This window comes from Etheostoma cragini, chromosome 8 (assembly GCF_013103735.1).
Source record: "Etheostoma cragini isolate CJK2018 chromosome 8, CSU_Ecrag_1.0, whole genome shotgun sequence".
Classification (NCBI taxonomy): Eukaryota; Metazoa; Chordata; class Actinopteri; order Perciformes; family Percidae; genus Etheostoma; species Etheostoma cragini.
This window is the reverse complement of record NC_048414.1, coordinates 26,848,420-26,862,371: the sequence shown is the minus strand read 5'-3', so window position 1 is coordinate 26,862,371 and position 13,952 is coordinate 26,848,420. Positions and strand designations below refer to the sequence as shown.

General features: G+C 40.0%; 1 protein-coding gene across 1 annotated transcript in view; it reads right to left on the bottom strand.

Moving 5' to 3' along the window:
• The window catches only part of ptprjb.1 (protein tyrosine phosphatase receptor type Jb, tandem duplicate 1), a 46,820-nt gene that overhangs the window by 20,286 nt on the left and 12,582 nt on the right, over positions 1 to 13,952 (bottom strand). The window contains exons 2-4 of the mRNA XM_034878493.1: positions 8,061 to 8,082; positions 7,195 to 7,404; positions 36 to 293 (exon numbers count right to left, since the gene is read on the bottom strand). Of these exons, the coding sequence (XP_034734384.1) occupies positions 36 to 293; positions 7,195 to 7,404; positions 8,061 to 8,082 (490 nt within the window). The remainder of the gene's footprint in view (positions 1 to 35; positions 294 to 7,194; positions 7,405 to 8,060; positions 8,083 to 13,952) is intronic.

Below are 13,952 nucleotides of genomic sequence, written 5' to 3'. Positions count from 1 at the left end.
TAACCAACATAAGCCAAATGTAAACGTCTACTTACTTGTGTACTTTGAAACAGCTGTACTCTGTCCAGTACTGCCATCACCTGCCACTGCAGTAACAGTCATGTTATACTGAACACCAGCAGTCAGGTTAGTAACGTTTTTCCGCGTTTGAGTTACATCGTCATTGTAATTTACATTTCCATTGGTCCACTGCACTCTATAGGAAGAGCTGTTTCCTTCTGGTTTAGTCCACATCAGAGATATAGAGGATGTTGTGACTTCAGTGACATTGAGGTTCCCGACCACTTCAGGCTCTGTGAGTGAGAAAGTTGGAGGGAAAAAGAATGCATATGCCACGTTACTCATCCTTAATGTAACACAGTCATCTTTGTATTTGATACCTGTGGTTAATTCATGCTAATATGACAGTCAAATATGAGTTATGTCTATGACAAAATTCAGGAATAACTTCATCAGAAAACCACTAATTCAAGTTTAAGTCTAATACAGTCGTATTCAGTTAACCTGGAGGATAACTAAAACTGACTATGATATTAATGTAGATAGCAAACCACTGCACATCTTACTTGTATACAGGGAAATTGTCTTTGCCTCTCCAAACGTTGCATAATCTCCAGCCACTGCTATGACAGTAAAATTGTACTGCACTCCAGCAGTCAGTCGTGTTATAATTATGGTTGTTTCGGTAACATTATCATTCCAGTTCTTTGTTCCATCTGTCCATTGTACTGTAAAGAAAGAGCTGTTTCCTTCTGGTTTAGTCCACATCAGAGATATAGAGGATGTTGTTATGTTATCGGCAGCGAGGTTCCTGACTACGTGAGGCTCTGTGAGGGAAAAAGGTATCACGGGAAAATAAAGACTTTATGAAACCATTTCATCACACAAATTCTTCTTTAAGTCAGTCACAATAGTAACAACCAGAGCCATGTTGCCTCAGCAACATTATCAAATTGCCTCCATGCAGCCGGAAGTTTATCTAGCATCTTTGTGTTGTGATACTTCTTAAGACACACAGCATCATCTTTAACAAGTGGCCAAAGCCCCTCATTTGACTTCTGATATAACAGAGTTACAGCAGCTTGACCTAAAGACATCCATGGATCACTAGCCCGGTAACACAACAGCAGAGTTCAGGATAAATACAAGATGAGGGAGACAGAAAAGCAAATTTAGCCATTGAAAAAAAAAACTACTGACTGTGGCTAGTACAGAACCTACACTGTTGTGTGTTTCAGAGCACAGATGCACATCTTACTTGTATACAGGGAAATTGTCTTTGCCTCTCCTAAAGTTGCATTATCTCCCGCCACTGCTATGACAGTAACATTGTACCGCACTCCAGCAGTCAGTTGGGTTATATTTATGGTTGTTTCCGTAACATTATCATTCAAGTTCTTTGTTCCATCTGTCCATTGTACTGTAAAGAAAGAGCCGTTTCCTTCTGGTTTAGTCCACATCAGAGATATAGTGGATGTTGTGATTTCGGTGACATTGAGGTTCTTGGCCACTTCAGGCTCTGTGAGTGAGAGAGAAGTCGGAGGGAGAAAGAATGCATATGCCGTGTTGTCATTACTTATCATTAGTGTAACACAGTCATCTTTGTATTTGATACCTGTGGTTAATTTCGCACACGTGGGCAATGATGGAGATACATGGAGAGGCGTGATTGGGAGGAATTGCCTCCCTGATCTAAACCAGAGTGGTGGTCTGTTGTTGGACTTCCGTGCTAGTCATGGATTGTCCATAACAAACACCATGTTCAAACATAGGGAAGCTAATAAGTGTACGTGGTACAGGAGCACCAAAGGTCAATGATCGATTTTATAAATCGTTTCATCTGATCTGAGGCCGTTTGTTTTGGACACTCGGCTGAAGAGAGGGGCGGAGCTATCAACTGATCCCCATCGGATGGTGAGTTGGGTCAGGGTGGGTAGTGTGGGTAAATTGGGAATGTTTGGAGAAGGCCCCTGTCCCACAGACTTTTAATTCATACCTCCGGCGGAGCTTTTCGTGCATCACTGTGAAGGCCGGGAGCATTAAACCTGAGAGGAAAACGTTCAAAGTTTCCATTCCTAAAGCTGCGGAGGAGAGCTGTTTTCTAAGGGTCACAGGTGCCTCAAAGGGCGGTAACCCACAAACACCCTGGTGGACACCGGTGGTCAGGGAAGCCGTCCGACTAAAGAAGGAGTCTTTCCGGAATCCAGAGGCTGTTGCAAGGTACCAAAAGGCTGCAGCCTCTGCCGTGAAAGAGGGAAAGCAGCGGGAGTGGGAGAAGTTTGGAGAAGACATGGAGACGGACTTTTAATCGGTATCAAGGTGCTTCTGGAAAACTGTTTGCCACCTCAAGAGGGGGAAGCGGGGAACCATCCAAGCTGTGTACAGTAAGGATGGGATCCTGTTGACCTCAACTGAGGAGATAAAAGGGCGGTGGAAGAAGAATTTTGAGGAACTCCTTAATCCAGCTAATATGCCCTCTATTGGAGAGGCAGAGCTGGATGATGGGGGATTGTTGTCAATTTCCCTGGTGGCAGTGGCTGAGGTAGTTAAGCAACTCCACAGTGGCAAAGCCCGCTGATTGATGAGATCCATCCAGAAATGCTGAGAGCTCTGGATGTGGAGGGGCTGTCTTGGTTGACATGCCTCTTCAACAATGTGTGGTCTGGGACGGTGCCTAGGGAGTGGCAGACCGAGGTGGTGGTTCCCCACTTCAAAAAAGAACGGAACCTGAGGATGTGTGCCAACTCTAGGGGTATCACACTTTTCAGCCTCCCTGGTAAAGTCTACTCCAAGGTGCTGGAAAGGAGGGTTCGGCCGATGGTCGAACATCAGGTTGAAGAGGAACAATGCGGATTCTGTCCTGGTCGTGGAACAACGGATCAGATCTTTACTCTCTCAAGGATCCTGGAGGGACACTGGGAGTATGCCCTACATGTGTTTTGTGGATTTGGAGAAGGCGTATGAACTGGTCCCCCGGGAGATACTGTGGGAGGTGCTGCGGGAGTATGGGGTGAGGGGGTCCCTTCTCAGGGCCATCCATTCTCTTTATGACCAAAGTGAGAGCTGTGTCCGGGTTCTCAGCAGTAAGTTAGACTAATTTCAGGTGAGGGTTGGCCTTCGCTAGGGCTGCGCTTTGTCACCAATCTGTTTGTAGATTTTATGGACATGATATTGAGGCGTAGTCAGGGTGGGGAGGGGTTGCAGTTCGGTGGACAGGTGATCTCATAGCTGCTCTTGCCAGATGATGTGGTCCTGATGTGTCCTGATGTGGTCCAGCCTGTGACCTTCAGCACTCACAGGATGGGTTCGCTGGCGAGTGTGAAGCGGCTTGAATGAGGATCAGCACCTCTAAATCTGAGGCCATTGTTCTCAGAAGGAAACCGATGGAGTGCCTTTTTCAGGTAGGAAATGAGTCCTTACGCCAACTGAAGGCGTTTAAATACTTTGGGGTCTTGTTCGCGAGTGAGGGGACTATGGAACGTGAGATTGGCAGGAGAATCCTAGCAGCGGGTCCGATAAAACATTCAATTTATTGCACCTTTGCGACAAAAAGAGAGCTGAGCCAGAAGGCAAAGCTCTTGATCTATCAGTCAGTTTTCCTTCCTACCATCACCCATAGTCATGGAGGCTGGGTCATAAAAAAAAACTAGAACGAGATCCAGGGTGCCAAAATGGGTTTCCTCAGGAGGGGGGCGGGCGTCTTCCTTAGAGATAGGGTGAGAGGAGCTTGGAGTAGAGCAACTGCTCCTTTTCGTCGAAAGGAGCCAGTTGAGGAGGTTTGGGCATCTGGTAAGGATGTCTCCTGGGGGCCTCCCTTTGGAGGTGGTCCAGGCATGTCCAGCTGGGAGGAGGCCTCTGAAAAGACCCAGGACTAGGCCTGGGCAGGGCTTGGGATCCCCCAATTAGAGCTGATTAATGTGGCTCGGGAAAGGGAAGTTCGGGGCCCCCTGCTGGAGTTGCTGCTCCCAAAAACCGATAACGGATAAGCGGGCGAAGATGGATGGATGGATGGTTAATTCATGCTGATATGACAGTCAAAAATGAGTTATGTCTTTGACAAAAATACAGGAATAACTTCATCAGAAAACCAGTAACTCAAGTTGAAGTCTAATACAGTCTGAAGTCTAAAGTTAACCTGGAGGATATCTAAAATTGACTTTGATATTATTGTAGATAGCAAACCACTGCACATCTTACTTGTATACAGGGAAATTGTCTTTGCCTCTCCTAAAGTTGCATTATCTCCAGCCACTGCTATGACAGTAAAATGATACTGCAATCCAGCAGTCAGTCGTGTTATATTTATGGTTGTTTCGGTAACATTATCATTCAAGTTATTTGTTCCATCTGTCCATTGTACTGTAAAGAAAGAGCTGTTTCCTTCTGGTTTAGTCCACATCAGAGATATAGAGGATGTTGTTATTTTATCGGCAGCGAGGTTCCTGACTACTTGAGGCTCTGTGAGGGAAAAGGTATTATGGGAAAATAAAGACTTTATGAAACCATTTCATCACACAAATTCTTATTTAAGTCAGTCACAATAGTAACAACCAGAGCCATGTTGCCTCAACAACATTATCAAGCTGCCTCCAAGCAGCTGGAAGCTTATCTGACATCTTTGTGTTGTGACACTTGTTAAGACACCCAGCGTCATCTTTAACAAGTGACGAAAGCCCCTCATCTTGTTTCTGGTATAACAAAGTAACAGCAGCTTGACATAAAGACATCCCTGGATCGCTGATCCACTGACAAAAAGGTAGAGTTCAGGATAAATACAAGATAAGGGAGACAGTAATAAATAGAGCAAATTGAAATTGAAAACTACTGACTGTGGCAAGTACAGAACCTACACTTGACTGTCTGAAAGCAAAGAGGAGAGGACCAAACCATTATTTATGAGTGAAATCTGTAGGACTTAGGAACCGTTCTGTATTTATGGAATGGACCACCGGAGGAAAATAGGGGAGAGTTGTGTCTTTTTATTCTTTGTTGAGAGAAGGGTCATCCAACTATTTTGTAGTTTAGGGGAGGGTCACCCAACTTTTGTTTCCATAAAACTGGCAAAATTTCAAAGAGGCTTGTTTGATTTATACGTTTCCATGTAGCTCCATGTAGCTCTCTCAGTCTCACCCCTCTAACCCCCCCCCCCATCGCTACCAGATAGGTCCCTCCTTGTTTAGTCAGCCAGACAATTTGAGCTGTAGCTTTGTAGGAACCGTGCGATTTCCCAAACTGAATAAATCCCGCCCGCACATACAAACACAAAACTGCTTTGCAGTTCCTATTTGTTGTAACTAAGACATCTGTTGAAAAAATAATTTTATTCATTAGCATTATTGCCGTACTGTTTAGTTCCAAAAACATCAAAAACACCAACGTAGGAAAATCTAGTGGACCGGATGCAAGCTTTTATTTTGAAAAGTCAAAGATCGCGGACAGCACGCAGCTGGGTGTTCATGAGACGGGAGGTCTCCAGGTTGCAGCCATACCCGACTGAAATATCCTTTTGGTCCCGGTGATCCAATCCATATGCCTTGTTCTCATTAGTTATGATTAGTGTAGAACTGTATAATCATCTTTGTATTTGATATTTGTGGTAAATTAATGCTGAAATTACAGTCAAATGTGAGTCATGTCCATGACAAAATAAAGGTATAACTTCATCAGAAAACCACTAAATCAAGTTGAAGTCTAATACAGTCGTATTCAGTTAACCTGGAGGATAACTAAAACTGACTAGGATATTAATGTAGATAGCAAACCACTGCACATCTTACTTGTATACAGGGAAATTGTCTTTGCCTCTCCAAACGTTGCATAATCTCCAGCCACTGCTATGACAGTAAAATTGTACTGCACTCCAGCAGTCAGTTGTGTTATATTTATGGTTGTTTCGGTAACATTCTTATTCAAGTTTTTTGTTCCATCTGTCCATTGTACTGTAAAGAAAGAGCTGTTTCCTTCTGGTGTAGTCCACATCAGAGATATAGAGGATGTTGTTATGTTATCGGCAGCCAGGTTTCTGACTACTTGAGGCTCTGTGAGGAAAAATGTATCACGGGAAAATAAAGACTTTATGAAACCATTTCATCACACAAATTCTTCTTGAAGTCAGTCACAACAGCAACAACCAGAGCCATGTTGCCTCAGCAACATTATCAAACTTCCTCATGCATCTGGAAGCTTATCTAGCATATTTGTGTTGTTCTTCTTAAGACACCCAGCATCATCTTTAACAAGTGACCAAAGCCCCTCATCTGGCTTCTGATATAACAGAGTTACAGCAGCTTGACATAAAGACATCCATGGATCACTAGTCCAGTAGCACAACAGCAGAGTTCAGGATAAATACAAGATGAGATGTGTGTGTTTCAGAGGACAGATGCCCAGCCAAGAAGCTACAAAAGTAACAAATCTGTGTTGTAAAAGAAAACAACACTTCCTTACTTGTGACTGACTACCAGGTTCAAAAGCAAAGAGGACCAAACCATTATTTGTGGGTGAAAATCTGCAGGACTTAATATAATTGTGATGTGCCTTGAAATAAAATGAATACCACACAGAGGGATTTCAGTGACAGTGGAATTCCTCTGAGATTGTGAGTGACGGAGAGGTGGATGCAAAGACAACAACGGCAACATAATATAATTCATATATGACAAATTACAGGAATACCATAACCAACATAAGCCAAATGTAAACGTCTACTTACTTGTGTACTTTGAAACAGCTGTACTCTGTCCAGTACTGCCATCCACTGCCACTGCAGTAACAGTAATGTTATACTGTAAACCAGCAGTGAGGTTAGTAATGCTTTTCTGTGGTTGAGTCACATTGTCATTGTAAATTACATTTCCATCGGTCCACTGTACTCTATAGGAAGAGCTGTTTCCTTCTGGTTTAGTCCACATCAGAGATATAGAGGATGTTGTGACTTCAGTGACATTGAGGTTCCCGACCACTTCAGGCTCTGTGAGTGAGAGAGAAAGAATGCATATACCATGTTACTCATCATTAGTGTAACACAGTCATCTATGTATTTGATACCTGTGGTTAATTCCTTCTGAGAGATCTTTTTTTGACAGACCTGCTCAATCTGCAGCAATGTTGCAGGTACTATACAATATCCAAGCATTGTTGTAGACTTGGTAAACATCAGGAATATAAGTGACTTAAAAAAGTAAGCACACTTACTTGTGGTGGCCTCTTTACAGCAGTTCAAACAACTAAGGAAGATTGGATAGGTTGTTCCAGGAATCAAACCAGTTATCAACCCATTTCCAGTGAAATTGATCAAGGCTGACTGATTGTTGACGGAGAGGGAGCAATTCGGTCTGGATCCAAACGTGACTGTCGTTGTCGTTGTTGTAAATGTTACAGTTTCATTGCTGCTACAGCCAATACCTAAGACATAAAAGGCAAAGAAGAAGAAGAAGAGAAACAAGACCAACAATAAGTACCTCTGGAATATCATTTCTTTGAATATCTTTTTTTTCCAAATATATTCCATTTCAAAAATATGTTCTAAGAAATTAGATTCTAGGGAAACAATTACTAACCTAGGCTTATAATGAATAATTTGTAGTATGTGTATAAATATTGTTGTGTATGAGTAAATATACAAATGTGAATAGAACTTTTGAATACATATTTTCATTGATTTTAGACTTTTATTTTGTAGCTAATTTATTTAATAGGGTATAAAGGGGTAGGAGTACAAAAGTTTTACTTCTTCTTACTCCTTTTTGCATGTTTAAATAGAGGATTTTAAGTACGTGAAATAATGGAGTTTTATTTAGTTGATTATTTGTTTTTTCGTTACTATTTTTTCTGATGTTTTTTATTTTATTTACATGTTCCAAATAAAGATATTAGTCAGTCAATCGATCAAATAAGAAATGAGCACAAATGGGTTTAAAAAGGTACATTTCTGCAGCTATATTGACAGTAGGGACATAATTAACAAGCCAATGTTACATTTAAAAGAAAATTAAATATAAAGAGACAATTTAACAGAAATGTGGCACAGTAAAAAATAAAGAAAGAGCACGTGTACTTACTGAGACATTGTGCTTGGGTGATCTGTGGAGAGAGAAAAGCAAAAGTAAAGAAATGCACCAGCAGAGGTCAGCATGGACTTTAAAACAGCTTCAATGCATACTTCATAACCCAACCACCTGTTTAATGTCACAGGGCATCAGGAAACTGATAGTCCTGATGCCCTGATAGGTTGTGTTTTCGCCTTTTGTGATCCCGTCTCATTGAAATTCTTTATTAGGATAAACCCCTTGAGATGTAGCATCTCGTTTTCAAGAGAGTCCTTAAAGGCAAGAAAATACACTACATTCAAAGTTAGACAAGACAGCTAACAAAAAACACACATGTACGTTACAAACATACACACATACTGACAGACAAAAGACAAAAGCTCTTTATCACAACAAAACCCCCCATATCCTCCCCATTCCAACCCTTACATATGTACATACATACATACATACAAAATAAAAAATAAAAAATAAAAAATAAAAAATAAAAAATAAAAAATAAAAAATAAAAAATAAAAAAATAAAAATAAAAATAAAAATAAAAATAAAAATAAAAATAAAAATAAAAATAAAAATAAAAATAAAAATAAAAATAAAAATAAAAATAAAAAATAAAAAATAAAAATAAAAATAAAGTAGATGTATCAAGTACTGTCCCTCCAGTGAAACCACATGTGAGGCATGTTTCCTGACGTGAGGGTCTAAAACCCTTCCTAGACTCCCAGGAACAGTGGCATGACGAGCCAGCACCGGGCCCTTATGCGAGGATTATCAACTACAAAATGACCTACTACAGCACGTGATGACGGCGCAATGTCCATGAGTGGGCTACCATGAATAGGACAGGATAAGATCATAGAGACACAGAATGTGAGATGACATGACTGACAAAATCAGGAGTACCTTAAGCGCACACTGCAAAAAAAAAAAGGGGTGGAACCCTAAAAACCAAATAAAAACACCAAATCTGAGGGAAAAGGTACTCAAAACAAGTCAAATTATCTGTCCATGCAGCAAGATGAATTCACTTGACAAGCTTGCTTGATTTAATAACTGCTTGATGATAGCGTAAAGTTGAAGACTTCAAATAAGAAATTCACTCTTAAAACAAGATAAATGATCTAACACTTCTAAATCTAAGTTGTTGTTTTTTTTATCTTGGTAAGAGCCAAGTGATTTGCAGAGCCCCACAACAACAAAAAAACGCAGGTAAATGTGAACCATAACACATGAAAAAACACACAAAGGCAGTCCCTGCGGGGCCTTTTTGAGATTGTTGTGGCTTAAATGCCTGATTCTTGGACCAGGTACTAAGTTATGGTAGATTAATAATGCTCTTTATAGGGCTGGGTATCAAACATCAATACATTCGGAGCCCAAAGCACTGATTATGAAATGTTTGAAGGGTCAAACATGCTTATGTTTCCAAAAACTAAAGTATCATATAGGCACAAAATATTGATGTCTAGCACTATTTATTCATTCATTCATTCATTCATACATATTAATTGCCCACAAGTAGACACATGTTAGTAAATGAGCTCTGAACATACAGTAATAAGCATGTAAAATAACCACCATGGGTAAGTTTTTAAATTAGAAAATGTAAAGTAAATAATAAAAAACTTGTAGTCCATATAGCTCAGAAAAGTTCTTTTTAGTGCTGCAAACTAACACACAAAAGCACAGTATTATGGGAGAAAGTCCCATTTTAACTGATGTTGATTCAACAATAGTGGACTGTGTTAATCCCGGACCATCGGTAATCATTCTGTGGTCTCAGCTAATGATCAATGTGTAAAACTGTTGAAAATACGGTCCTTCCTCCTTCCTCCTTCCTCCTTCTATCTCTCATGCTCCGCAAATCAATTGGAAACAAGTTCTGACAGTAAACAATATCATCACGCATGAGGACATACGACTTCACGTCCACAGAACTCCGACTCTGTGTTTCTCCCGTGGTTATCATCCCGGTCCTGGTATCTGGACTAAACACACAACACCGATACCACAGTACTTATCAAGCTGTTGCCTTTCAGTCTGTTTACCACACAGTTACACATTAAACACATAGCATCATTGTTTAACCCTGCATCGCCACAAAGATAACCAATCAGATCAATCATTTACTCCTGAGAACAATAGTCCTGCACCACACAAGACCTAACCAGATTGTACTTTTAAATAAAATAGGCTATATTAATGTTAATGTCGACTAACTGATTATTCACTTCAGCTGTAACTCCAACTATTCATCCCACTGCCATTGTGTTAAATTGCGATATTTAAGGTGTAATAATTAGGTCATAATGAGCAGCTGAGTGTATCTCTTGTATTTATTCTGATTCAGAATTATACTTTCATTGTAAATCTTGAATATGCTTTGGGAATATTGGACTTAATTATCGTCATGCTAATAAAAGCTAATTTAAATTCTAAAATGTATAGATACGATTAATATAGACAGTTGATAACAAAAATGAAAATAAAATTTAAAAAAAATTAAAAAATGAATTAAAATAAATAAAATTTAAAAAATAAAGACATAAAATAATCAAGTAGTAATAATTAAAAAAATAACAAAAAAAATAATAAACTATTAAGAATATAAATATTGAAGAAAAAAAATTCAAATAAATAAAAAGTAAAAAAAAAAAATCAAGTATAAGTATCAAGTACTGTCCTCCCAGTGAATCCACATGTTTCCCACTGTGCCTTACACGTAAGATAGGTCTAACTACTCAAAAACGGTTTATTCTGCATCAATTGTTGCCCCCCTTTACCCACCCATCCCTGGAGACCGGTGTCCGCTCCTTTAGATTTCTTTTTTCTATTCACAGCAGTGACCCTTCCCTTCCTCCCATTCCTCTGGGACTCTATTCCTCTTTCTGAAGTCCAGCAGTGCCCCAAGGTGCACGGGGAGTTCAAGGGCTTTGAGGATCTGCTGAAGGCTTCGCACATAGTGTATGAGAGTATACTCTATGACGGACATTTTAACGAAATATAAGTCGTATGTGCGTTTCATGTTTTACGGAAGTCAGCATTTCATTCATGAAAGTCCTTATGAAACCAACAATCACGATCCATTCACCACATTTGAATTATCAGGTAGTATTAAAAAAGTCCCGTCACTCTGTACGGATTTTGTACATGAACGGGAAGAACAGCCTGAATGAGGAAGTCTACAACGGCCTAGTAGGAGAAGTACCGTCAGTGTCTACACTGACGATACTTCTGTTGTTTGTGCAGGGTTAGCACGGCATGCACAGCTACCTGTAACTTAGTGACACGTTTTCCCTTTCTCATCATAGTCTAGGGTCTAGGGTTGTGTTTGGATAGACAGTTCAAAGATACCCACTGCTCGAAATCCAAACTTATTTTCTAACCAAGACATTCTAAAACTGGATTTATAGTGGGGGTATAGGGGTGGTGGCAGCAGCTCAGTCAGTAGGGAGTTGGGTTGCTGGTTCAAGTCCCCATACAGACCAAAGTATGGTGGTGGGCTGGTAGCTGGAGAGGTGCCAGTCCACCTCCTGGGCACTGCCACGGTGCTCTTGAGCAAGGCACCGAACCTCAAACTGCTCGGGGTGTCTTTCCATGGGCAGCCCCCCCCCCCCACACACACACACACACACACACACACACTCATCTCTCATCTCAGTGCACGTATAGGTACTGAGCATGTGTGTGTGATTCAGGCCTGTGTAATAACGTCAGAGTGTAAATTTTGATTTTAATAAAATGTATACATTATATCTATAGACTTTCCTACTTAAAGCCAATAATGCAATACACTGAATAAAATGGAAAGGATATAGATTGACTTATTGAGTTTAATGCTGGATCAAAAATAATAATACAACTTTATTTATACAACATTTGTCTTAATAAGGTGCTTCAAAGAGAGCAAAATACTATTAAACCAGTATTTTTTACTGTATTGATGGTGTGGGCTCATTGCTTTTGCACATACAGGGCAGTATGTAGGTTTTTGTCTTGATTGGCCCTTTACTGACGTATTAAAGTGACATATCTTCTTCTCTCTTCTTTGCCAATCCAACATTAAACGCAGAGTGCTAACACATACATGCATCATCATAACGCTAACGTGGATGAAGATTCTGAGTGTATGTATAGAGACAAATGTTGCTTAAAATTATACACATCTGAGTGAGGAAGGAGCTTGTAGAGTGATAACAGCAGTTTGTGCTAAATAGTTATGTCGCTGTGGAGTATTTACTTACTCAAATCTATATTTACCTAACCAAGGATTCCAAATTTTTTTACACCAGAAATATGGGAGGTCAAAAATGACAACAAAGCAATAACAAGGCAACAAAACAATGGGGGAAAACCGTAAAAAATATTCGAAAAAGTGACAAAAACTACAAAACCAACTGGAAGTAAGCATCAAAAACTTTGGGAAAAAACTGCAAAAATGTCCAAAAAATGACAAAACGTCAACAAAAGGGACAAAGACATTGGGGAAGAAATACGATAAAAATGTTGGTGAAAAGAAACAAACGTATCTGGTAGTGTAGGCACCCATTAAAAGAGGATCGCTCGTCGACGCAATGGGCCGGGTTCAACTCCAGCCCCCAAAACCTCAACACCCCCCCTCCTTTAATTTCTTTATCTGTCCTGTCAATAAAAGGCCTAAAAATGCCCCAAAAGATGATCTTAAGATATGTGTTGAAGCCATTTCTGTGGAAATAATCTTTTTAGTTTATTTTTGTAATATCTGACAAAACCTGTGTTTAAAATAGAATGTAGAAAATGGAGTTTACCAGTGACCTGAAATAATGTAATTTGATTGGCTGCTAGATGTAGTAAAAAAGAAATAGTACCCTGCGAAACAGCCAGAAGCCACTGGACTTTGGAGCAACACGTGTAGGTCTTTTGACCTACACGGAATTACAGTTAATTTATAAGAAAAGTAAAGATCCTAAGTTTTTGTATTTTATGTTTTGATATTTTTTAAGTAAACGATCAAACGAAGAACTTTGGATTCAAGACTTTTATCCACTGCCGTTTTGTGTTGAGTACAAAAGAACTTTGAAGGCCTAAGCTAGTGATTCAGCTTGTAGCACTCACAATATGGACAACAAAAGTGTTTTTTCATGTTGTGGGAAAGACAACACAGGGGTCAAGAATAAAGAAGACATTTCTAATTGTTAAGAATAAAAAACAGTGAAAACCTCAAAGTGATCCTACTAACAAGTAACGCCTGTGTGGCCAAAGAACCAGCTGAGAAACTACAACAAAAACTATATTACTTTGTATGAGAGGGCTGTATTGGGATCGGGTCCCACATCTCGCTGTAGCGGGTGGCTTGAACTTTGCTGCGGGCGGGAACGGCCGGCCAAAATAGCCCTGGGGCATTGGGATGTAGCAAAGTGACAGGGTGGAGTCAATGAATGATGTTGAACATAACCTTAAACGAGGTATTTTATCCTTATTCTTTAACATCGGTGCGTACAACTGAGACAGACGGTGAAGGAAAGCAGCTGAGGGCCTCCTCATTGGTTCAATAAAGCGCAGCAAGATCACATCAACCTGCAGTTTACAGCTGACATCCACACACACAAACACACACACACACACACACACATCTCCAGCTGCAGGCATGCACAGCTTTAAATGAACCCTCCAGTTGTTCTCAGCTCAAATTGGACCCATTTTCAACAAGTTTGTACGTTACACTTTTCTTTCAACCAAATTGTCAAAAAGTAACGTGGATGGTTCACTACAACGCTCTTCACAAGAAAAGTAAAGGTTCACTACTTTAATTTCATACTTTATACTGTTTATTAATCCCAAGTGTTTGTTAGTAATCTCTACACACAGGTCTGGATTACACACACATGCCCAGGACCTATACATGCACAAATGAAGAGATGTTAG